Raw genomic sequence first — 26,023 nt, forward strand, 5'->3', positions numbered from 1 at the left:
AATGATTGCCATGATAAGAGTTCTGAAACAGACTTACTGCACTTAACAGCCTTCCTCCAGTTGTACAGAATTAGTCCTCTTGCTGCACAGGCTCTAGCATAATTCCCAAGCGACTCACACATGTATGCATTAGTGTTGTCATAGTTGCATGACACGTACCTACATCTCTGTAAAACAACATGAGCTTATGTAAAATCAATCAATCACAGTTAACTTATGGTAAAAATACCTTTGTTACTTTGTAGCAGTAAACTAAATGACAGTGTGGTCATTTATAAGCAGATTTGTCTCTGCTACTGCCTTTAACATCACTAGCAAAATGCAGTTCAGGGTTATGTGAAATATTGTCATCATTTTATGTTCATTTTAGTTTCATATAAATTATCTGTCATACCTCTCAAATGTACAGATTTTTGCAGAATGTCCAGATTTTTGCCTCATATTTTTGGTCTGTTTTTCATAAAATTGTGGTATTCTGGTAAATTAGTGGAAATCCGTAAAGACTGAAGTTAGAAAATAATGACAGGCATTTGAGTTTCAGACTTCATACTCCAGAAAATTCATGCTAATACAAAACCTGTTATTCTATCAACTTTCTAAGTTTGTAAGAGCAATATTTAAAAGTTGTCCCTATTTTTGGGTCTTTGCTCCACTTTTATTTATGGCTTTGTCCAGATTTATTGCTTTAAGAGGTTGAGAGGTATGATTATCATTCTACTATGATTACAAGATCTGCAAACTGAACAAAAAAATTCTGTCTCCAAAAAATTTATTAAAACCGCCATCTGACAAACATAATTTGGTATTTTGTTTGTGAAGTTAAAAAATGATTGTGTTGATTCATATCCAACTTTTCCTGCTATGCAATTACATGTATAACTGATCATTTATTGCAAGTCAAATAACAGCAAATTCCATTTTGATTTGTCTTTAGGGCATCTGGTAACACACACTCAAGCAAGCAGTATTTGTATTCACCAAATCAATTTGATGATGTGTGATTCAGTAACTCAGCAAATGTATTTCTGATTTCACCATAGGGGCAGCAGCCTTTTCTCCATGATGTGGTGACCTCAGAGTTGATTTTTATTAGACTGTATTTCTGCATGTGTGGTGCAGGCAAGAATGCAACCCAAAGAAAATATATTTTTTGTATTTTATCTCTCATTCAGTTGCCATTTTTATGAACTAGGAATATGGAGCCAAGAATATGAGAATACGGGTCTATATCACTTTATCGAAAGGCTATTCAGCAAATAGCCATTTCTGAACCCCTATTTGTCTAAGCCGCTCTTCATCAAATGGCAAATTTTAACTAGGGCAAATCAGCAGTTGGCCACCATCTGGAACTTGCCCCCCCCCCTGTAGTGCGATCATGGAGTTGGTATAATTAGTTGGGGAGTATGGGAGGCATAGCTCCCTACCTTGGTACATTTTAAATGTTATTTTTTTTTTTTAAGGTGGCCTTGGTTGGCCAGCCACTGATTTGCCCTACTTAAAATTTGCTGTTCGACGAAGAGCAGCTTTGACAAATAGGGATTAGATGAATGGCTATTTCCTGAATAGTTGTTCAATAAAGTGATATAGATCCAAAAATACACCTAAAAAGGAATTCATCAGAAAGAGAAACCTCCTCTTCCTTTTCTGAAATGCAGCTATCTCACTGTATTTTACATTAAGTTAGGATGGGCAAAGTTGTAAAAGGGTTGCAGCACTCTGTAAAAATGATTGGCAGTAGAGATTTACGTACTGGCTTGCCGGGCCTAATGCACAACCTTCAATGAAGGAACGCCCATTCACGCATGTCGCTACACAGAAGATGCTCTAACTGAGAATCGAACAGGCAACATCTAACTGTGAGGTGACAACGCTACCGCAGCACCACCACCACAGTACAATGTACATACAGATTATATTAATGCATTTTTTTTACTAAGTTGCAATTTGGTGGCAAGAATCTCTGAGTTATTAATCTGAGGTGGTTGTATTACATCTATGGTGACATTCAACTCAGATTTATAGAGTACAGCTACCCCACCCCCCGTCCTCGAAGCAGGATCCAGCCTGTGTATGTTGTACCCAGGTGGTAACTCTTCATTGTCTTTAGTGTTAGGTTTTAACCAGGTTTCAGATAAACAGAGAATCTCAGGGGAGTGGACATCCAGAAGTGCATGCAGTTCATGTACCTTGTTATTAATGCTTCTAATATTGAGATGACAGACTAGGAGAGAGTTAGTTGGCCTATTAATTGTAGGTTTGTAGCTTAGATTGCAAGTAGAGAGGGTATGTGTATCTGAAGTGAGTGGGCCAGGGTTGTGGTGAATATTCACCACCAAGTATTATGTTGAGTCTATACTTGGTGATGAACTTCAGGAATTTGTTTATTAGTTTGTGGTAGTGTTTGGATCTAGAGCTAATGTGCCTGGGGTTGAGATGTTGATAGACTGAACAAGATGTTGAATAGGATCTGGTACTGTAAGTATGGTTGAAGGTGGAAGGATTTACAGCTGGGGTGATAGTATGGCCTTTTGGGACCTGAAATCCCGTGAGAAACTGGTTTTCATACAAGGTAAGGAGGTATGGTGTGAACAAGAGGGGTAGTAAAGAGGAGTATATCATTATCTGTGATTCAGCTAGTGAGTTAAGGAACTGTTTTACCTGGTGATGCAACACCAAAAGATAGAGTGGTAAGGTAAAGGTACTGGAAGGGGGATGGGAGAATGCCAGATGAAAGCTAATAGGTGCTATTAAAATGTAGGTAGTAGAATGGGGGTGGGTGGAATTATCCCAGATGAAAGCAGATAGGATCTAGAAAGTGGGGGAGTGGCTATAGTACTATAAATTTAGAGGTACTGGGGGCGGGAGGAAATTGGGGGCAGGGAGGGGAGCGAAGAGAGTCTGAGCATAGCAAGGGCTGTTGCAGTTTACAAGGTTTCCTAAGGTGTCCTAAAGCTATAAGGTAAGTATTACAGCTCTTAATGTAAGAGTCAATTTACTTCAGTTACAGGGGAAGGAGGCAACCACTCAAGTAGAAACAAAGAGCCCTATGGCTGACCAATATGGTGACCTGCTTAATTACAAAGCACTGTAAGTGAAAGCTTAACAAATGCTTTTTGTTTGTGTGCAACCTACTCTGTTTAAATGTTGAGAGAAACTGATTGCAGTCCTGTAGACACAGTTTTGTAGGGAACTGCAGAGTTCAATCTGTTTAAATGTTGAGAGAAACTGATTGCAGTCCTGTAGACACCATTTTGTAGGGAACTGTAGAGTTCAATCTGTTTAAATGTTGAAAGAAACTGATTGCAGTCCTGTAGACACCGTTTTGTAGGGAACTGTAAAGTTCAATCTGTTTAAATGTTGAGACAAACTGATTGCAGTCCTGTAGACACTGTTTTGTAGGGAACTGTAGAGTTCAATCTGTTTAAATGTTGAAAGAAACTGATTGCAGTCCTGTAGACACCGTTTTGTAGGGAACTGTAGAGTTCAATCTGTTTAAATGTTGAGAGAAACTGATTGCAGTCCTGTAGACACAGTTTTGTAGGGAACTGTAGAGTTCAATCTGTTTAAATGTTGAGAGAAACTGATTGCAGTCCTGTAGACACCATTTTGTAGGGAACTGTAGAGTTCAAACTAAGTCACACCAGGTCAGCCAAGGGGGGGAAGAGAGAGGGAAATCCTAAGCACCTAGATTTGAAAATCAGTCTTTGCAGCCTGCTGTTTACAAACACAACTTATCACGTGTTGAAAGAATTATATCTAGGAAAATACAGCAGTAAACCTGTTCATGATCCAGTCACTATTCTTAGACTGATAGCATCATTAATAGGATCTGTTTTTAACTACCTTAGAAACAGACAAATAGTCAGTTGACAAGCTGTTAACTAAGCAATCACAGTTACAGTCACTTAAGGACAGCTGTAAACTATCAAACGTTTCTTTTTTTACAAAGCTTGGTGCTCCCTACATGCTGGAACCCAAGACAGCTGGTCTCCCATCTAAAATGTCAAGACTTGTAATATTGGGACATGGAATGTCAAAAAAGAGACCAAAAACACAAGAGAAAAGTGAATGTTGAACATTGATTTTCTCTTTTAAAGTTAGAATCCCTTCATACATGGTATGCTGGCAAAGCCTCACACCTCCAAAAATGATATATACCAATTCTAACATCATCATACCTCAGAGAAATAGGAATATTTTAAAGAACAGCAATCACGGACTTAATATATGAAAATCTGCATTTTTAGTCATGCGGGCTAGCTAGTCTGGGAATTGCACTAACATGTCTCAGAATTTCAAATGATTTCCAGTCAGTTACCCTGTTTGCCTTGGCACTGTTCAAACACATCAGCCTTTCTTCTGATATCTTTCTTTTCACTCTTCAAATCAAACTTCTAATATTCTAATATTAGGTTTTTCATAGTTTTAAAAGATGAAGTTGGGGGGCTCAAAGGCAAAACCTGAAATGTACTATATATAAGGACCACTAGTAGCATAAACATTGTTATCACTGAACCTTTTGGTCTGGAGCTAAAAAGAGAATACATTTCACTTCTTGTAGTTATCAATAGAGTTTTTTATAACCTCTTCATGAGTTAATTTTACAGAATCCGATCACCTAAAATCTTATAAACATTAAGGTGTACTGAGACTCCAGAAACTGTGAGGAAACACAATTTGCCACCACAGCCCTAGTCTTAATCTTGGTTTATTCTATATCTTGAAGTCTATCTAAGTTAACCAGCATGTGAAATAATTTCTTTTATATCATAGTGTCTATATAAGTTAGCCAGCATGTGAAATAATTCTGCTATATCCTGAAATCTATCTAAGTTAGCCAGCATGTGAAATAATTCTGCAATTTGTGATTTGTGTCAGTGAAATAAAATGGAGAATCATCTACAATTCACTACATAATGTTCTTATATTTATCATAGCCTTATCTGAACATCAATAGTCTCATTAGCAAATAAATGAGGAAACACTGATACATTTGTCTTACCTCTTATGGTAATACAAATGACATGTATAGCTGGGTGGGCACTTTTAATTCTTGCTGTAGAGCCCCTATACATCTCAAGCAATAACTCATTGAAGATGGCTGGAGATCCCAGTTTCCTCAATATCCTTATAAAACATCTCAGATGTATCTAATCAAACATTATTTCAATGTACAGACTAAGGATTATTAGATATTAATGAGTCCTCTGTTCATAATGGTGCTGGACATTGTCTTCAAAATAGTGTCAAAGGTCTGGAACCCTCCCATACATATTCATAAGGATCACAACCTATCAGGCCTAGTGTTATGCTGGATACCCTAACTGTTAGAATCACCATTAAGAATTTATTGCAGTGGTTTAAAAAAGGTAATGGTGGAGACATTATTGAATAAAGTTTTATGCTGAAGCAGACCTGCATATCAAACTCTTTAAAATAGTTATATAAAGTTATGAAAATGATTTGCAAGGTGCTACCATTTGTGAACTTTAGATTACTATTTTCTGCTTGAGGAGAGATACACTTGTGCCCTCTATTAATGTTTGTTAATTTTTCAGTCTGCATGCATATCTATTAATTTTATATATGGGTATAGGTCACTCTATCAACAGCTTTTTTGCCAACGGACTGAACTGCTTGCGAAATTCATCTAGACCACTTATTATCGAGTACTGCAGAGGTGTGTCTAGGTCAAGTAAATGTGTGTGAGATTTTAATGATGACGCTTTCAGATATTGCAAATATTTTGCCATTAGGGGTAGGAATGTGTGTGTAAAAGTGTTTGTATGTCAGTGTTAGAGTAAGGGGCCAGGGAAGGGGATACATTTAGTACTGTGCATGTATTCTGCTGTATGTGGTCTGTCTCTGAGTGTCTTGTGTAGTGGTTGTGTTATAGAAATATTTTTTTATGGTAATGTGTGTTGGGTTAGGGCCAGAGTCAGGCTTTAACCCTGTGTCCCAACTTATTAATGTGTGCTAACCCTGACTCTGACCCTAATCTCAACCATACACTTTTCCATAGAAAAACACTTCTGTAAAATGACCCTTATTCAAACAAAATACATGTGAATTTATATTTATCACTATGGTATTGGTTAACCAATAAGAAAAGGAAATTGTTTTTTTACCACCATTTTTGTGTTTATTTGTTTCCATGTCTTGGTTTTTCAGTTAGAAGATTTTTGAAATTCCAGCATCAGACTTAACATAAACTCAGTTTATGTCCTGACACCAATATACATGGAACACCATCTCTCCCTAGTGTTCGATATAAATATAAATGAAACACAGCAGAAAAAAACAGCACACAAGGGAAAGAATACTCATTCATTATTCTATGCCACAACAGGAAGAAATCAAATAAACCAGGTTTATCATACAAGCTTCATCAATATATGAATCCCCAATTTGCCCAGCATGCTTATATAAACAACCTCAAATCATGTAATCAAATCAAACTACATTATTTTCACATTTTTAAATTATGTTTCACTGACATAACAAACATCCCAATAGTCAATACAAATAAAATATGACAAAAAAAATGCAAGTTGAGTTAAAATATAAAATGGCAGACTGAATTAATTGTTAAGCAATGTGTATTAAACAGCAGTCACAGAATCTCTCAGATGTTCATTAAGATCAGCAACATATAGTGTTCCCATGTTTAAATCCAAAAGATCTTTAGCATTATTTGGACTCTCTTTACTGTACTGTACGCTATTAATGCTCGTTAAGACAAAAAAAAAACCTGCAGGGTGATTTTGTTTTGCTTAAACAGAACTTTCCCTTCCCTAATACAATTAATATCACTCAGATAAAAACTAATCTAAACTCTTTAAACATTCTACTTGTTTGTCCAACATAATATGCACAGCACACACATTGGACCAGATAAATAATGGCCCTGTGAGTCACTGTTTGATATGAAATACCTTTCTAGAATTTTTGGAGAAAGACTGACATTCTCATACATTCATACATAGTGAACAGTGTCCACATGGTTTGCAGCCATCATTTAGCAACCACACACTCTCTTCACTTGGGACCACTTGACAAAATGGTTAAGTTCTTTGCTGCCCAAGCAGGAGGTACAAGGTTCATTTCTGGCCTCTAGCCAATGTCTGTTTGGAGTTTTCATATTCTCCTAGATTGGGTTTCCTGGGATAACTCTGTTGAGCAAAAGCTGGATGTAAAAATAACAATCAACTACCAAACATAAACTAAGAATTGCTACACCTTAATGTAGGTTCACTGACAGGATGCAGCTTTGAAGTGGATGACATGATTATAAGGAAAAGTCTGAACATCCTATGTTTCCAGGAGGGTCTATATTAGATAGTCGAAGTTCCATCAATCCGAACACCTAATGGTCAAACCATTATGTTCGAAGTTGCAGAACTTTGAGTATCTAAAAAAAAATAACTACACAATGCAGAAAACAAAAACTTGTTTTAAGTAGGGGGGCAAGCCCCCCTGCACCCCCCACCCCCTGTTACTTAAATATACCAATTCTGAGATCGCGCCACATTGAAGTGAATGGAAATCTCTGCTTATGGAGATTTCCATTCAAACACTCTTTTACAAATTTGAATGTAAGGTCTCGACCATATGTGGTTCAAACTTGTAAAGGTTTGACTATGTGAGAGGAACCCTATACAGGAGACAGGATGGAAGGGCAGTGCAGCAAAGCCTCTTGACATGGGATCTAGAGCTTACTACTCAGGAGGAGGATAGGCTACAAATGGTGTGGGGATTGTGGTGAGGGAGAGGCTTCAGGAGATAGTGAAGGATGTCATCAGAATTAGTGACAGACTCATGACAATCAAACTCCAGCTTAATGATAGGACAGTAGTCATAGTTTCAGCCTATGCCCCACAAGAAGGTTGTGACAGTGAAGAAAAGATTGCATTCAGACAGCAGTCGCAGGACCTACTAGATAAAGCAGGACAGTAGGAATTGGTGTTGATAATGAATGACCTGAATGCACATATCGGAACAGAGAGAACAGGACATGAAGACTTATTGGGTCCACATGGGTGGGAAAACAGGAATAAAGCACAGGCCATTCCAGACTTCTGTCTGGCTAATAGCTTGATAGTAGCCAAAGCATGGTTCAGAAAAGGTCAGCGACTAGATCAGATACAAGAATGACTAGCATGCAACTTAGGTAGACTTCCTCCTAGTAAGTAAAAGGCTTTGGGATAGAATCAGTGATTGCAAATTTATCCCGAGTAAAACAGTCAGTCCACAGCATAAATTATTGGTTGCCACAATCAGCTGAAAGCAGTGGTCTGAGAAGGTTCTAAGATTAACAGAGACCAGTCTGAAGCTCTGAAAATTGACTGGAAATAAAGCATAACAGTTCAAGGAATTACTCAGGGCTCTATAACCTCATGAAGAAAAGGAAATCGGTGGAATTGAGAAAAAAATGGCAGTGCCTCAAAGCAGCATGTGTGAGGGCTACAGAACAGATATGCGGCTAAGCATTACAGGCAGACTCTGAGCAAGAACTTCAGCAAAGGATAGGAGAACAGAATGCAAAACTGAAGGTACATGGGATGAAAGTGAGTGCAGATAAGACAGCTGTAATGGCAGCAAATGGTGGAAGAAGATGAGAATTTAGATAGCAAAAAAAGTAGTGGAGCAGGTTAACAGCTTTGTTTATTTGTTTATTTATTTATTTAGTTGGGATTTGTTGACTGGGTTAGTCCAACTGGGCAGATGCCCTTTTTCAGCGGAGACCTGAGGAGAAAAGCTCCAAAAGGTAAACACATAATACAAAGTGTCACAGATACAATAAGTATAATGGAAATAATAAACAGGATACCAGTAATTACACATTTAAGTATCTGGGATGGGTGGTTGAGGAGAAGGGAAGTCTGAATGAAAAGGTCAAAGCCAAAATCAGAGGGCTGCCATCAACTAGCACAGAGTGGCAGGTGTAGTATATGGCAGGGGAAATGCCAAAGAAGCTGAAAAGTAAGGTGTACAAAACAGTAGTGCAATCAGTACTGCTGTATGGTACATAAACATGGACAGCAAAGGCAGAGCAGTCGAGGTGATGGAGATGAAGTGCCTAAGATGGTTGATAGGGTGCACACTGTGGGACAGAGAAAGAAATGACGACATAATGCAGAAGGTCAAAGAGAACAGACTACAGTGGTTTAGGCACATGTGCAGAAAAGCAGAAGACAATCTCATGAAGAAGATTTGGGGACAAACAGGAAGAAGGCAAGGGGGAGACAAGGATGTCCAGCAAAGAAGTGGATGGAATGTGTGAGAGGAAATCCTTTGACAGTCAGGCATGAGCATCGAAGAAGGCAGGACTTTGGCACTGAATAGAGAGAGAGAGATGGTCACAGTTGACATGTCACCCCAACCCCATGAAGAAAATGAGAAAAGGGGGTTTGATGATGAAGATGATGATGATGACACTCTGTTCATTCCTGCCACACTTCTAATCTGATAAAACTTGACTGTTTAAAAAAATTGTCCAAAACTTAATCACCTGTCTGTCCCACAGGTAGTGATCTGACAGTGTCAGCGTTCCCACCAAATCTCTTCATACAATAGTGCAAAAAATTACTGCATCCTAAATGTCTGAATTGTGCTTGCATTTCTTATAGCTTGTTAACTTTATAGCTCCTCTTTACCATCGCATGTTCCAAATTTAAAGCTGCTGAAGTATACTCTTCATTGGCACTACAAATATGACTTAATCTTAAAAAAATTGATTTACATATATTTTTATGAGTCTATTTCCCTTAATCCCAAATGGATTTTGATTGACAGAAAATACAGTGAAAAAGTTCATCAATGATTGCTATCATCTAAACTAAAAAATGTCTTAACCAAGTAACCATAAATGTGAACAAATGTGTTATATTTGTGACCTCTAAAAATAACTCAAAGCTTTGCTTTGTTCCCCAACTACCACACCTCTGGTATTTAAATATACTTACTATATGGTCACACAACCATGGAGAAAGAGGAAAAAATCTTGAACTGTAGCACAGCCAAGCAGTTCAACTATATTATAACTCAACCACTTTCACTACTAATGTAAATTACCAAAAATGCTAGCGTGCGATTGATACAACCAAAGCAGTGGTGCTCATTTTTATATATACGTGGTGGGTGAAAGCTAGAGCTGCGTAAAGCTGAATTCTTGTTTAAATACTTCCTAAGGAGCTTATTGATTAAAGTGCCATCAAAAGTTGTCATTATAATAACATCCAGAAAAATGATGGCAAATAATTCATCCTTAGCAATAAACTATATACCAAATCTGTTTGCATAAAAGTATTATAAAAAGACTTTCATTTATTCTAAATTACCCTCCTCAAATTTGGAGGGACATCCCAAATTTGTTCTCAAACTTCTGCTCCATCACCCCCTAAAATTATAAAAATATATTTTCAAATGTTTTAAGTTAAAATAGCAGCATTGTAAGATAATCTATCATATGTGGCCTTTCTTTAATTATTTTTTGCTTTGTTTATAACTCTGGAGGTAAAAGTTGAGAGGTTTCACATCATCTGGTTATTAATGCCACATATCAATAAAATGAAAACAAATGTTTTTACTGGTATCATAAATGTATATCTGTTCAAATAATCTTGCAAAAAGATCTGCTTATAAGATTGTAAATGCTGTACTCACGGCAGTACCCTTCAACTACAAAAAGCACTCATAAAAAAACAAAAAAATATTTTGTCAATACCAAAAATCACTGAAATCTGAAAAGTCCAAGTCACAATGTTCCAGCCAATATTTCAGGGCTAAAAGCCTACTTTGTGATGGATATTAGTTTATTGTGCATCTACATAGATAGCACATTAACAACAATGCCCTTTCATCTGTATGTTGAAACTCAGTGGTATCCTTAATACAAGCCCTGACAAACAACAGCGAGAGTTTTAAAGATACTTCCCAAAACTCTAATAATGGCACAGTTAAACAGGCCTGACCTGAAACAATAGGCCTTCTTGGAGTTTTTTATCAATTTTTTCTGAATGTTAACATAAAAATACTGGGTTCTGGAATGGTCGGCTGTTAATTATTTCTTTAATGAATCAGAGCACCCAGAATTTACCCAGTGGTCCAAAGGTTCATTGGTCTGCTCCTTAAACTTTAAAGTGGGATTATAGTCAAGTTTCTTATAAAATCTTAGATACTTTAGTTGTTCATATGCTTCATTTAAATAGTGACTATGAGCCTATAAAATAATAATATCCCTTCCCTTGTCAGCAGAAGAGACTATGGCCCTGTTTTGATTTAAATCCAACAGTATAATATGTTCTTCCTTTGACAAATTGTTCCTATTGAGAAATTTTTGATAACAGATTCTTTAAATGGTTTCACCATAGATAAACAAGACCAAAAAATATTTTTTCTATTTTAAAGTGTTTTCATCTATTGATTGCTTCCCTCTCAAATGATATTTTAAATTTAAAGTACAGCAAAACTGGCTTAAAGCTTTATCTATTTGTGTACAGGAAACAAAATGAGTTGGAATAAAACATAATCCTTTATTTAATATATTACATTCAGCACTACTAAGTTAACCAGAAAAAAATGATTAATAAACCATTAAATGGATCATGACAAGAATCTTCAAAACATTTAGAATGTTGTGAAGCATGGCGTCTATTTGCAAACCTCTGAGCATGTTTCCTTCTGTTGTTCCTGTTGTGAAGCATGGCGTCTATTTGCAAATCTCTGAGAATGTTTCCTTCTATCACTTCTCCTTCCTTGACTTCCAAAGTGTATATTGATAGTTTAGTACTTGGTGGTGGTGGTGGGGGGGTTCTGTCAGCTCACCCAGATAAAATTTTACACACCTGACTCACCCAGAGAATCCAAATCAGTCTCCATATGTGATAAGGAGCCATCTTCTGTGAATCCCGAGTCAGAAAAGGAAGTATCAGGGTATTTTAAAATATGACTGTTTTTCTTTTTATCAACTATTTAGAGTATGATCTATTAGTCCTTTCAACCTGAAAATATACTGTCTTATTTTTGTGTTTATCGTTTCTCCAATTATAGACCTTGTTAAGTCAATAGATACTGCTAAGACCAACGCTGATCATAAAGCCATGAGATTAAAAAGTACTGTAATGACTTGTATGGTTATAAACTTAGCAGGGTTCATTTTCAAACACAACCCAACACAACACAAAAATGTTTAAAACCTATTAGGAAAAAAAACTTGCGAAAATGAACAGTTTAATTGCAATGTACTGCAATCCTCAGTAACATGTTCCCAGTCTTCTTTTCACATAAATACAATATCTGCTGCACGCTATCACAAATTTGTCAGGTGTAAATTTTTCATCTTAAATACAATATAAAAGCAGCTGTGGACATACCTTATAATATTCTGTAGGATCCACATACTGATGGCATTTACTGAAAATACTTTCACTGTTAATAAGTATTGAGCAGGATGATTCTGCATACACCTCTGGAAAAAAAAGAGAAAGACTATTATAAAACAGTTCCCTGCACATTACTTTTTCATACATAGAGAGTTTCTAATTGTCTGGTAATCATACTGTTATATTTAAGGCAGCCGTTTATCACCCTGTAAACTATTATACAAAATGTGTTAATTAACAGACAAAATAACCAATGTTTCTGCTAATGAGCTGTCTACCTCTGGCTTAGTTGTTTCTATTAAGCAACTTTTTTCCAGTTCTGCTTCTTCAGTCATTCCTTCAACAATCTTCTGTATTTGTTCCCCCATAGATGGCATTTGGCATCATACTGGTATATTTTTTGAACTTTTTGACTACATTATTAAAGTATGTAATACAGTTGTTGAACTTTTATTAAAAAATATTATGTGTACTAGCTATTTAAACTGAAAAAAAAATCTTTTCACAAGCCCATAGTCATATGATTGCTAAATCATCTGCACATGCTCATTTCTAAACATGCATATTATTTGATACAGATAAATTACACTGTTTCCCAAACATCTCAGTTTTCAGCAAAGTGCCACTGGTCAACCACACATCCCTTAAAGTTCTCCCTTGACCATGATTTTAATACCAGATATCACCAGATACCTCTTAAACTATGCACTTTTTCATAATAGTTATATTGTCTGGCATTTTTTTATATTTTTTACCTGACTGCATCTTATTTTTATCCATGTCACTTTCCTCTAGCTTGCAGAGTCATATAATTTCTGAATCACCATCATATACGTCTTTTTGAATATACATGCACTTTGACATATATTAATTACACAGTTGTCCCTACATCTCAGTTTTAGACCCAGCCAAGTGCTACTGATCAGCTACATGCCCCTCTGAAGTCCTCCCACCTCAATTATTCTATTCCTTGTATGGTCAGGCAGTTTAGCTCCACACTTCTTCCAGATATTGACAATGGCTGGCATTTTTTTTCCTGATCATATCATCTTTTCACCTGTGCTCTTTCTAGGAAAGTGCAGTGGTGTAAGTAACTTACCATAACAGCAGATGTTTGAATATCACTGCTGCAGTAGCCTAAGCTCTGGGGTTTTATATTCCATAGGATATAAAGGCTGACCAGCTTTCAAAGCTTCAGGGCACCTCCAACATACCCTAGCTGAGCTGAATAAAAAGCCACTTTTGGGTATCAAGACTTTCAAAGCTTTTATGCTAGCTGAGAGAAAGAGGAAGGCTGAGCCCTGGGAGAACATTGTTAAGAACAAAAAAACAGTCCACATCCTGGCATAAAAACAAACTAAAAAACAATGATGAAGGAAGGGAGCAGCTACTGCAGCAGTGATCATTCAAACCTCTACTGTTATGGTAAGTTCAGCTTACACAACTGTACTAAGTTCTTCATATTGATCACTGCTGCAGTAGCCTGATATGGATAGATTACCATAGCTTAGAACAACTGGCAGATGGAAAAAAGGTCCAGCAGCCCCAGGAAAATAGTCCTAGCAAAGCCTGAGCTAGACCTGCAGAAGGAATCTGGTTTTAATATTTAGTAAACATATGTACATTGGACCAAGTTGCTGTTTCTAGAATACTTCTAGAGTCCAGCCCTTTCAAAAAAGCCATAGATAAAGCCAAGGTCCTGGTAGAATGTGCACTGACCCAGCTTGGAATAGTTGTGTTGTGGTGGGAATAACAAAAGATAATAGCCCAAGACAACCATTTGGAAATACTCTGCTTTGAGACAGATTGTCCCTTCTTACCTTCACAAGAAATGAACTGATCAGAAGTACTGATACATTTTTTTCTGTCAAGACAGTACCTGAGCTGTCTGTGGACATCTAAGGTATGGAGTACCCCTTCTTTCCCATTTTTGGGTTTAGGAAAGAAAACAGGGAGATTGATAGTTTGGATAGAGTAAATTCAGATACCACTTTAGGAATAAAAAGAAGGATTAGCTCTCAACAAAACACTGTCGCTGTGGAAAATGAGGTAGGGCTGACTCACCACAAGAGCTTGCAACTCTTCCTGCAGAGGTCACAGCAATAAGTAAAACTGTTTCCTATGTTAAGAACCTCGAGTCAGCCTGATAAGCTGGTTTAAATGGATTAAGTGTTAGCTTCTTTAATATAAAATTAAGATCCCAGGGAGAAGCCACTGGAAGGCCTTTCATGCAAAACCCCTTTCAAAATATTTTCATATGCAAATGCATTGAAAGTGGAGGATTAACTCACCCAAATATTGTAAAAACAAAAGCTATCATAACAATGCATCTGTGTTGTCTACTTTCATCCTTCCTCAACCATTGGATTCCAGATCTGACTTTGGATCTGACTTTGGCTACTTTTCAGACATTGGATCCATAGCTCTAACTCCTCCCCTTACCCATAATCCTTTCCCAAGCACAGATTACCTCAGATTGAGTTGGCCCCCAATGTCAACTTACTAGAAAGAAATAGACCTACATACAGTTAGATATCTGTAGAAACAGGATAACAAAGACATTTGGAGTTCAGAGAGGAAAAAGGCCAGATGTGTGTATCTCCAGGTCATACCAGGAAACCATATTAGTGTCTTCTACCAAAGGAAGGGGGAAAGGAGGGAGGGTAAGTTTAGGAAGGACAAAAATAGAAAACACAGATGCATCATTATGATAAGTACATAACTTTTGTGTCTGATGTTTTTTTTTTCATTCACCTCTCAACCATCGGGACAGTCCCCAGCTAATATAAACTTAGGGTGGTCTCACGGAAGGATATTCAGAGTACGGTAGAAATGCTGCCTTGTTCCTAGAAAGGCTATCCAACTTGTAATGAGCTATGAAGGTATTAACATTGGACCAAGTAGCAGCAGCACAAATGTCATGTATAGAATGGCAGAAGAAGTGGATACTGGCCTTGTGGAATGAGCCTATGGTGGTCTTTGAGAAATACAGTCAGTGAGCCACCATGCTCATGTGACCTTTGACACAAATTGTCCAGATTTAGCTATTGAAAATTAAATAATTGATCTAATTTCCTGAAAGCTTTTGTTCTATGGGGATGTAATCTCGGTTGTTTGTATACATTCAACAAATGAAGCATGTATTCCACTTTACCAGAAAAGTTTGGGAAGAAAACTGGTAAATTTATGGACTGGTTAAGACTGAATTTGAAAGCTACTTTCAAAAAAAGGAAGGGTTTGTGTAAAGAAAAACCCTGTCTTTATGAAAGATAATATAAGATGGCTGGCAAGACAAAGCCTGAAGTTCAGATACTTGTCTAGCAGATGTAATCTCAACTAGAAAAATAATTTTGTGGGGCAGAAGTTTTAAATCAGCATTTGTTGCAGGTTTAACCGGAAACAGAGTTTAAGCCTGGAGAAGAATTGACAAGATCTAGGAATGGGTGGAATCCTTGATAGGTGGTCTCTGTAAAAACATACCTTTGAGGAAGGCTTTGCATAGCTTAAGGGAGGCCAAAGACAAATGATCTTTACCCACATGATAACTGGAGATTGCAACCAGCTGTATCTTGATTGTGGAGTAACTTGTGCCATTTGAAAAATGAAGGCAAGAAAATCTCAAACCACCGGTAATGGAGCCTAAAAAGAAATTTAGGTGTTTCTCATTGGCCCAAATAGAAAATTTTTTCCATTTGCTCATATATAGCTTCCTAGTGGATTCTTTTTGGGAGGAAGTAAGGATACGCAGAAATTGGGAAGAAAGCCTGGACTGTCTAGCCTTCATAAGAAGTAGAGAAACAGTGTGATTAACTTGAGGGCTTGTATGCTCGGGTGAGGAAATCTGGACAAGGGAGACAGAAAATACAGAGAGGGATCCAGAACCCAAGACGGATACATCAGATGAGGCCAAAATAAGGGGAGCCACACTTGTTGAAGCCAGAATGAGGTAGTGAGGATCACCCTGCTCTTCTGTTGACATACTTTCTGCAAGAAGTTTGATATGAGGGGTGTAGGAGGATAAGCTATGGGGTTTGTGGGTGAAGAGAAGAAGCTTTGTTTTTTTGGGGGGAGGGGGTTCAGTAGAAGTCCAGCATTGGAGAGCCATGTTTCTATGGAAGAGAAAGCTTGTTGTGTTATGTGTTGTAAGTGAGTTAATGTGTCTGATACACAGATGATAGTGGAGTCATCTGCATATTGGATTAGAATGTCCTCACAGGAGGATGTATATAAATTATTGATAAAAACATTAAACAGTAATGGGCCGAGGATGGATCCTTAAGGTACACCTAATGGAGAGATGTAATATGGGGAGATAGAGCCCTGCAATTTTACTGCTTGCTGCCTGTCATTTAAGTAGCTAGAAAACCACTGAACTGCAGAGGAGGACAGACCAATGCTAGAAAGTTCTTTAAAGAGTTTGGGGTGAGATACCACGTCAAATGCTTTTGACAAATCTAGAAATACTTCATTAGGTTAAGAAGGTTTTTATGGGTATGCATATTTACTAATTTAATCCTGTTAGTTAGAGATTTTCAACTTAAATATTTAGGCAAAATTTTCCTATTGTACTTAATGGCATAAGTTTTATATAGTTACTGTCTTTTTAAGAATTAATTATGATTAATGGGATAATTGGAATCAATGTTTTTTCTATAAAAGACTTCACTTTAAATGTTCTCATTGTTCTGAAGAAGTCCTGGTGAACTGTTTGGGACGAAAGTGCTTAATGTTCTAATAAAACTTTTTTACACTATTTAGAGAGATTAGAATTTTAAGATGTTCTAAGTTCAAATTTAGTTGCTGGCTGGACTAAGGTGGCTTTATTTTGTTTTAAATATAGCAATACTGCACATACTAGTTTACCAGTGTCACAGGCTTTGTTGACAGAGTCCATGAATTATAAGGCTACTGAGGAACTGTGTGCAGGTCTAAAGTCATGTTGCGTGCGGGAAAGTAGGTTGTGTGTAAGATGGTGGAGAAGTTGTAGATGCACACATTTTTCTAGAATCTTAGAGAGGGGATACAAGATTGCAACAGGAGGAAAGTTTGTGATGTCACTGGAGTTGCCTCTATTATGTAAAGGGTAATGTATGATCTTTTCCATAGGTCAGGGACATTTGATTCAGCTATGGATCTATTAATTAAGATGTTAACAAGGAATGCTATTGCCTGCAAGCTTTATGTATTCTGGTGTGAGGTTGTCTGCTGAGGTTAAGCAAGGTTTCAATTTTTGTAGATTTTTTTTTATTTGAGATAAAAGGGAGTGCTGAAAGGTAAGCTGGGAATGGTTTGCTTTTTAGTTATGAGTGAGGAGCTGGTTGTGTTTGTGTAATGTGTGGGGTGTGTAGAGGTTAGTACTGGGAGTGAGTTGGGATGGATGAGTTGGTTTACTTTTAGGTTGGATATAGACTCTAGAAAGTATGTGTTGAATTTGGTGGCTGCTTGAAGACGTGGTATTTTGGGGTATGGAGTGGGATTATTTTTGTTTCCTGGGTTGAGCAGTGATGTTATAGAGGACCAGAATTTCTTAGGGTTGCTTTTCTGGTTATCTTGAATGTAGGAATAGTATGATTTTTTATCAGGCAATAGTTGTCTTTTTGTTTGATTGCAGACTTACCATATAAATGAAGATTTATGTTGTTTTATTCTTTAGCTGGGCAGTCCATGCTTTGTCACTGTCTTTAATTAGAATTGTACATGACTTGGTGAGCCATGGGGCATGGTTATTTTTTTTATTCTTTTTGTTCACTGAGGGGCTGGGGAGTTAAGAATGCTTAGTAAGGTGCTGTTGAAATCTTCAACTACATCATTAACGGGAAGTCTTTTCAGGAAGGACCATTGTATAGCTTTTTGAGATTTATTAAATACCTCTTTGCTGAATTTTTGTAGGTTGCTTATAGTTTTGAACTTGTGTTGCTTTGTGAGATGAGTAAAAGTCATGTGATTCTTAAATTTACAGTGAATTTCTGAGCCTTTGTCTTTTGCAGAAAATAATTCAACCCTAGATAAACTAAAGCACTGATGGTGATTCCCTGCTTGTATTTCCCATCCACCTTCCCCTTTGTTGATCTGCGTTGTAAACCTGGTGACTTCAAGCTGACCACTCCTACTGCAAATTGAGCTCAATAAGCACCTTCCTTTCCACATTGCTGTTGATATATTGAATTATTTGTTTGCCTTTCCTTGTGCTTATGTATAATGAGTGCATTTTGTCTCTCATTGTCTGTTCTACTGATTTACCTGATCTGAATTCATTATCTAGCTAGCTTTTGGATAAAGTAATGTCTTTTTCACTCTAGCAAGTACTTGGTTTTACATCAAGAGGTCAGTGGATTTTCCATGTAGTGCACTGGGAGGTAACCTGGTTTGTTTAGGTTGGGGAAACACTCGAGATTTCTACATGTAGTTTTATTGGCTGGAGGGCTTAATCACCTTCTCTTGATTTTAGTCCCTTTATAAATTACGTACAGCTGATTTGCTCTTGGCTCATTTATAGAAAGCTGAGTACTTTTATTGAATAACCACACTTTTATAAGCTGTTTGCTGTAAACTGCTGTATTTGTATCTTTAAGTTTGTTTGTGGTAGCATTTCATGTCTTTTAAGTTTGTTTGTGGTAGTATTTCACTTAGGACACTCCTTTACTGTGCTTTTACACCAGAAGGACTGGGATTATTCATCTAGTGGCAGTAGGTATTTACCTGGTCTATCTAAGCTGGGAAATACACAAAAGGGCTCTAAGTATTTTTTTGCATTTCATTTATATACTATAAATGTACTTCAGCAGTTTCAAAAAATGCACTATCTGCTGCTGCTTTAAGCAGTTAATTGCACTGTATTACATTGTATCTGTTAGTTGTAGGACTGCTGTATATAGTTTGTGAGTTCTTGTTACACTTAGGCTCCAAACCAGTTATTCTACATTAAGACAATGTTTTCTACACCCTTGTGGCAGACATTTGCTGAGTAACCTGTGTGCATTAGAGAATGCTGATGAAAGGCTTATTGTGTGCTTTCCTGATTTGTAGTTAGCTTAAAATTTGTTTCTCTTTACTCATATTTAAGCCTCACATTTGCATGGTACTGCTCTTTACTCAGCGGCAGTTAGCAGTGCCTTGTATAGATGTAAAAGCCTAAAAGCTCAGTTTTTCCCTAAACAGCTGTCAGTGAAACCCTTCCAAGCTTTTCATTTGCTCTAGGAGCAACTCAGCTGCGCACTGAGCATCATTGTATTATTAATCAACCTTAGCCTACACAAAGTATAGGTCCCTCTCTTACTCTTGGTGCTACCAGCACAGTCCTGTTAAATTAACCCACTCCCTTCCCTAATAAAACATATAGTAAGAGCCTGCTATCATGGACTGGTAGTTTCCCATCATCTATCTGGGCAGTCTGATAGACATGGGCATCCTGAGGCAATGTAGCAATTGTCTCATATATACTAATTGTGATGGTAAGAGGTACTGCCAGCCATGCCAGGGAGAAGTAGGGCAGTGGATGTATGAATTGTGCCAGCACAGCTAGCTGGAATTTAATAAATAATTATATGTCATTTGTATATCAAGCTTATCTGTACAGATGTTTGTGCTGAAACTGTATTTGTCAGCTTTGCTTGTCTTAATTGTGTTAAAATGTATCAACAGTGCACCCTTCTGAAATGAAAAGAAATGTGCATATATTATGGTAACTGAATTAAATGTATATGTTTTAATAGAGGACACTAGCACCGCAATGGTTAACCAGCTGGCTTATTTTAAGAAAAATAAGGGAAATGTAAATTATTTTGACACTGCCTAAGAAAGGCACAATGTGGGCGGCTAATGCCTTTGCCAGTATCCAAAAGCCTAGAGGAGACAGGTGCAGACCATCTCTGGTAAAGCAATGTGGCCTGTTGACCATATCTTCCCAGGCTGACAGATATTGGATCCCCTTAGACTGACACCAGAAGCCCACAGTGCTGAATAGGACTGCAGATGTTAGGTCTGGGAGCAGGCATTATGTTAGCTTTTGTAAAGAAGGGGGAAAGTGTTGTAAATAATTCTGCCCCCTAGGCATTGCCATAAAAGCTCTAAATGTATATTGTAGCAGTCGGCTAAAGTCTTTTCTCAAACTTCAAAATAAAGATATTGTGGGAACCTAGAGTCAGGTGACCAGATAAGGTCATTCTGCAAATCATCTTGGATATTACACTTTACAGAGAGTGATCTTAGAACAGAGAGCATTCTGTTTTTGGAGCTTGACTAGAAAGACTGTTCACGTATTTTATCTTGCCTTGCCCAAATACATTATTAGGGAACAGTAAAATTCTTTTAGATTCAGTCAGGAATATAGTGAGGCTTAGTTTAGATAATGATTTTCAATGTTTGAGTCTGTCCTTCAATGTTCTTTTCAGTATTTCCTGCGATTTGAACTCTGTGGTTTACTGTGATTTCAAGTACTTTTATTATTTATTATTAAATATATTTAATACTTTAGGTTTCAATATTTAATACTTTAATTGTGGCTGCTCTTGTAGAGAGCATCTAACCTTTGAGAGTACTTAGTATGGGCCACTCCAGAAGGCCTAGCTGTCTTGGTGAGCTACTACCATTTGTATTAGTATTAATATTGTACAGTATAATTGGACACCCTTTGTTAAGGGCCTTAGAGTAGTTGATTGTGGAGAGTCAGGTGGGAGTGGTATCTACCTGGTCTGGACAAAAGGGGGCATAGCTAGTAGATCTGTGCCAGCCTTTCCCAGGTGTGTGTATGTGAAAATTAAATCTTAAAGAATGTGTGTGTCAGCTACTTGGGGCAGGGGCATGAAGCACTGGTTTCAGAGAGGATGCTGGAGGACTTGGCTTGGACACCCGGCTGAGGACCTGACCCTACAGCTGTACCAGTGGGGAGTCTTACTGGGGATCTGGAGGGAGCAGATATAGAGACATCCAGACTCTGGGCTGAGTGCCTTTCCTGTGTGCTGTTAAGGGAAATTGTACTTGATTCAGAGTGGTCTGCATCCGGAAATACTGAGTGTATCCATTTGTATTCCAAGTGCATGTCCCTCTCCAATGTCAGTGGTGCGGATTCAGGCTACTTGATTACTGGCCTAACATGGGGACAACACATATTAGTACCCATCACATAATGGTAGCAGTGGTGGGCATCACAATGATAACCACTTATTCCTGAAACATATACTTTATATGAGAGATGTAGTTACAATAGGAAATTGGAGGCAAGACTCTCACATATGGGCAAATCTAATGCCAAACAGGCTGTCAGCATGCACACAACTCTCACATTAAATAAGGACATGACACATAAACCCACATATGCAGAGGTACTTACTAGTAACTTACCAAAAGATCAGAGGCCTCCCAAACAGAAACCATTTTCACTCATAACAATGCAAAAACCAACCACAACACATAATAATGCACACACTAGTGTCTCAACAAATAAACCCATAAGATGTAACACCACAAAACCTAATGTGTTGGTCATAGGTGACTCCACTGTGAGATACATGGATGTTCCCTTCACCAGGCTGGATAAGGAGCTGGTTATGGTTAGCTGCCTGTCAGGTGCCAGCATCAGTCAAGTCACTTAAGCACTCAAGTCACTCAACCACAAGTACAGGTATACATTTGTCATAGTCCATGTGGGGTGAAAGACATGAGGTGTACCTTACCATCAACAGGCCACAGTGCATTGACAGAGATGGTCTGCACCTGTCTCCTCTAGGCTTTTAGATACTGGCAAAGGCATTAGCCACCTACATTGTGCCTTTTTTAGACAGTGTCAAAATAAAGAACCTGCTGACATAACAAAATCCTCTCTAGATAAACTCAAGGTACTGCTGCTTAATGCTAGGAGTCTAAACAAGAAACTGCACTCCTTGGAAGGACTCCTCACTTTGGAAGACGCTGACATCTGTGCAGTCACTGAGTCTTGGTTCAAAGGTGGCGAAAGCACCCTGGCCATGCAGGAATACAATGCCTTCAATACATTCAGACCACAAACTGACCATGAAAGAACCAAAGGAGAAGGTGTATCCATCTTCATTAAGGATAAGTACACCTTGAGACTGGTCAAACAGTATGATTCTCTTGAGCTACTCCATGTCCAATTAACTACAGGCAAAGACCTGTACCACATTATAGCTTGCTGTAGATCCCCTGAAATGAAACAGGGAAAGCATACCTCATTCCTGCATTTACTGGAGTCACTTGCCATACAGCCCAACATCCTACTCATGGGTAATTTTAATTATCCTACCATCAACTGGGAAACATACCTCATCACAAACATGCTGGCAAAGAGGTTCTTGGACTTTTACAATGCAAATGCTCTGGAACAGCTAGCCAGCACACCAACAAGAGGCTCAAATGTCTTGGATATAGTATTGTAAGAACATTCTAGAAACTAATAATATAGAAATTAATGGAATGAATATTAAGTTCAAAGAGAAATTCTGTTGTACATCTGAAAAGTGGTATATTATGCCCTCTGCTCAAATTGCCCCTGTTTCTATGTGGGCAAAACAAAGCGTAAACTAAAGAGTAGAACTGGGGTACATCTGAGGAACATTCAAGACAAATATGAATTCAGTGCCTTAGCTAAACGCATTTCGGCACATCCTGAGCATAGCTTCAAATTTATTGTGTTGGCTACTGTAAAATTAATGGAACGGGGTGGGGGCTGGCCATACTTATTAGAGAAACTGGAACTTTCGTGGCAGCTTCATCTGAATTCATTGTATTGGCCAGGTCTGAATGACAATTTGTCTGTTAGTAGATTATTAAAAATAAAGGCAGTTGATAGACACTAGTAGATTAATTGTGTTTATTATTCTCTTTATGTATATATATATATATATATATATATATATATATATATATACATATTTTTTATATATTTTATAAAATTCATCTTATAAAATTCATTTTAAATATATATATATATATATATATATATATATATATATATATATATACTGTTATCTATTACATATTTATACAGTTACATAGCAAGATTTTATGTACAGGTATTTATTCTATGGATTCATCTTAGAAATCCATTTTATGCCATGGTAGGGCTTTTTATGTCATATAGGACTGTTATTTATTTATTTATTGCTATTAAAATCTGTTTAGAAATTGGATAGTATTATCATGCAGTATGAGAAAATGTAATTATTTGTTATATGAATCATTAGGGTCCCTTTAAGTAACTATTTAAATATTGACATATATTATGACTGTTTTTTATGTTCTGCCACTTTAAAATTTTGGTTTCTTGCTTAGCAGGAGGAAATTAAGTCACTATTTATTTGTATTTTAAATGTAGTTGTGCTGACAATACACTGTTTCTGATGAAGTCTCTTTCAAAGTTAATTTGAAACGAAAGCGCTTATTTGTTGTTGTAAAATATAGCTTTGGTGTTCCTGAAGGAGAACAAGCTTGTGTGGTACCTTGCTCTGCATTTCCTGCATTTTGAAGTACTTGGATATAGTATTAACTAACATGGGAGAGCATCCCCACCCCCCGCGTTATGCCTTCCCTGGTAAGATCAGACCATAAATCAGTCTCGTTCAATGTAATTACAATACAAGATACCCCGTCAAGCTCAAAAATGCTTACAAATTTTTCAAAGACAAACTGTCCCTACTAAGTGATGAAATAAAAAGTTTAAAAGCCCCCTCAAGCACAGATAACATGGACTCCTATACAGAGGTGTACACCAATGCCTCATATGACCACTTAAACAGTTGTATATAATCGGCTGTACCTGACTGGATTAAAACCAGGTATTGCCGAAAAAACAAGCCACCCTGGTGGACCCCTAGTATAAACAGGCTATACAACAATGGAAACTAATGTCCAGGAAAAAGAGGGAACTGGCTCAGCAGAGGAAGAACTCCTTCTCTAGCTTAAACAAACAAATTACAGATCTTAGAAACCACAATAGCAAATTAATAATCTAATAGCAAATTAGAGATCATGTCAAGTCCTCCAAAGCTAATTACGAAGCAAAAATTGCCTCCCTAGCTAAGGAATATGACAAGGCATTCTTTTACTATGTCCAAAATCTAAAAGGGAATACCTAGCTATGATCTGAACTGGTTGTGAATGGCACTGCCATACTCAACTGGAGGTAATAACCAACCTGCTAGCTGACAGATTTGGAGCAAACTTCACCTCCCTGTCCCCTCTAGTCATCCCCCAAAGTGTACCTACCACCATTCCTCAGCCTATTATCTTAAGACAGCAGGTCATCTTAGTGATTTCCAAGGCCAAAACACAGTATCAGTGGGACCAGCCAACATCCCAGGTGCCTTTTTAACAACTTAAAGCATGAACAAGCAAACCCACTTGGATCCTTGTTTAACCACAGCCTGTGAACTGGCTATGTTCTTGCAGAATGGAGGAGAGCAACAGTAATCCCTCTGCACAAAGAGGGACCATCAACCAACCTTGGTAATTATATGCCCATAAGCTTGACTAGTCTCATCTGCAAGGCCATGGAAGGAATCATTACAGACCTTATTAACAAGGACATGGATAATCTCCAAATTCTGGACCCAACCCAGTTTGGAATCATTAAAGGTAGATCATGCCTGTTAAACATAGTTGAATTCTTCGAGAAAGTCAATAAAGCCATGGACAAGGGAAAGACAGTGCATACCACCTATCTTGACCTAGCTAAGAAATTTGACACAATCCCCCACTCAGGTATTATATAAAAACTCTCCTAATTGGGAGTTAACCCCTACATTACCAGATTGATAGCCAACTGGCTCACTGATGGGGCACAAACTAAAGCCCACTACCCTGGTAGCTGATCTCCTTCCACCAGAATATTTACAAAAAGGGGCAGATGCTATTGCATACCCTATCTCAAGTCATAATAAACTGCACCTTGACTGAAGCCACTATCCCCTCTTTCTGGAAGGTTTTCCATGTCATTCCCCTTCATAAAGGAGGGAATTCTTTAGACCTCTCAAACGTTCGACCCAATAGCCATACTATCACCACTGGCCAAAATTATGGAAAAGTGCATTCATAACCAATTAATGCACTACCTCACCCAAAATAAACAACTGGCTAACTCTCAGCATGGTTTTAGGCCACACCAGAGCACCACATCAGCCCTCCTGTCCTTCTCTAGCTCTATCAACACCAATCGAAACAATAACAAACTTATCTCAGCTGTGTTCCTTAATCTCTCTAAGGCCTTTGATATGGTCAGTCACCAACTGCTTCTCCACACCCTGAATGAACTGTCAATAAATAGTAACTCCATTAAATGGTTCCAGTCTTACCTGTCTGATAGACAACAAGCAGTTTTATGGCAGAATAACCTATCCACACATCTACCCATTACTCTAGGAGTCCCCCAAGGCTCTATACTAGGACCAGTACTCTTCTCAGTCTTTATCAATGACCTACCCACCACCTCTCCCAAGGCCACCTGCATCCAATACACGGATGACTCTACTTTAATATGTACCACCTCCTCCTCAACTGAGCTTATAGCCCTAACCCAGAATACTTTCAATGATGTAGAAAAATGGTTTGCAAACTGTCAGCTTCTATTAAACTCCAACAAAACTAAACTGCTCATCTTTTCCCTCACCTGCAAATCCTCCTCACCATTA

The 26,023-nt window shown here is 37.7% G+C and overlaps 1 protein-coding gene across 1 annotated transcript in view; it reads right to left on the reverse strand.

The window, feature by feature from the left end:
• LOC122791453 (mucin-6-like) overlaps window positions 1-26,023 on the reverse strand; it is a 1,454,314-nt gene that overhangs the window by 933,125 nt on the left and 495,166 nt on the right. Inside the window, exons 15-16 of the mRNA XM_044059198.1 lie at window positions 12,375-12,469; window positions 38-167 (exon numbers count right to left, since the gene is read on the reverse strand). Coding sequence (XP_043915133.1) covers window positions 38-167; window positions 12,375-12,469 — 225 coding nt within the window. The remainder of the gene's footprint in view (window positions 1-37; window positions 168-12,374; window positions 12,470-26,023) is intronic.

This window comes from Protopterus annectens, chromosome 17.part0 (genome assembly GCF_019279795.1).
Source record: "Protopterus annectens isolate FY-2018-M chromosome 17.part0, PAN1.0, whole genome shotgun sequence".
Taxonomy (NCBI): domain Eukaryota; kingdom Metazoa; phylum Chordata; order Ceratodontiformes; family Protopteridae; genus Protopterus; species Protopterus annectens.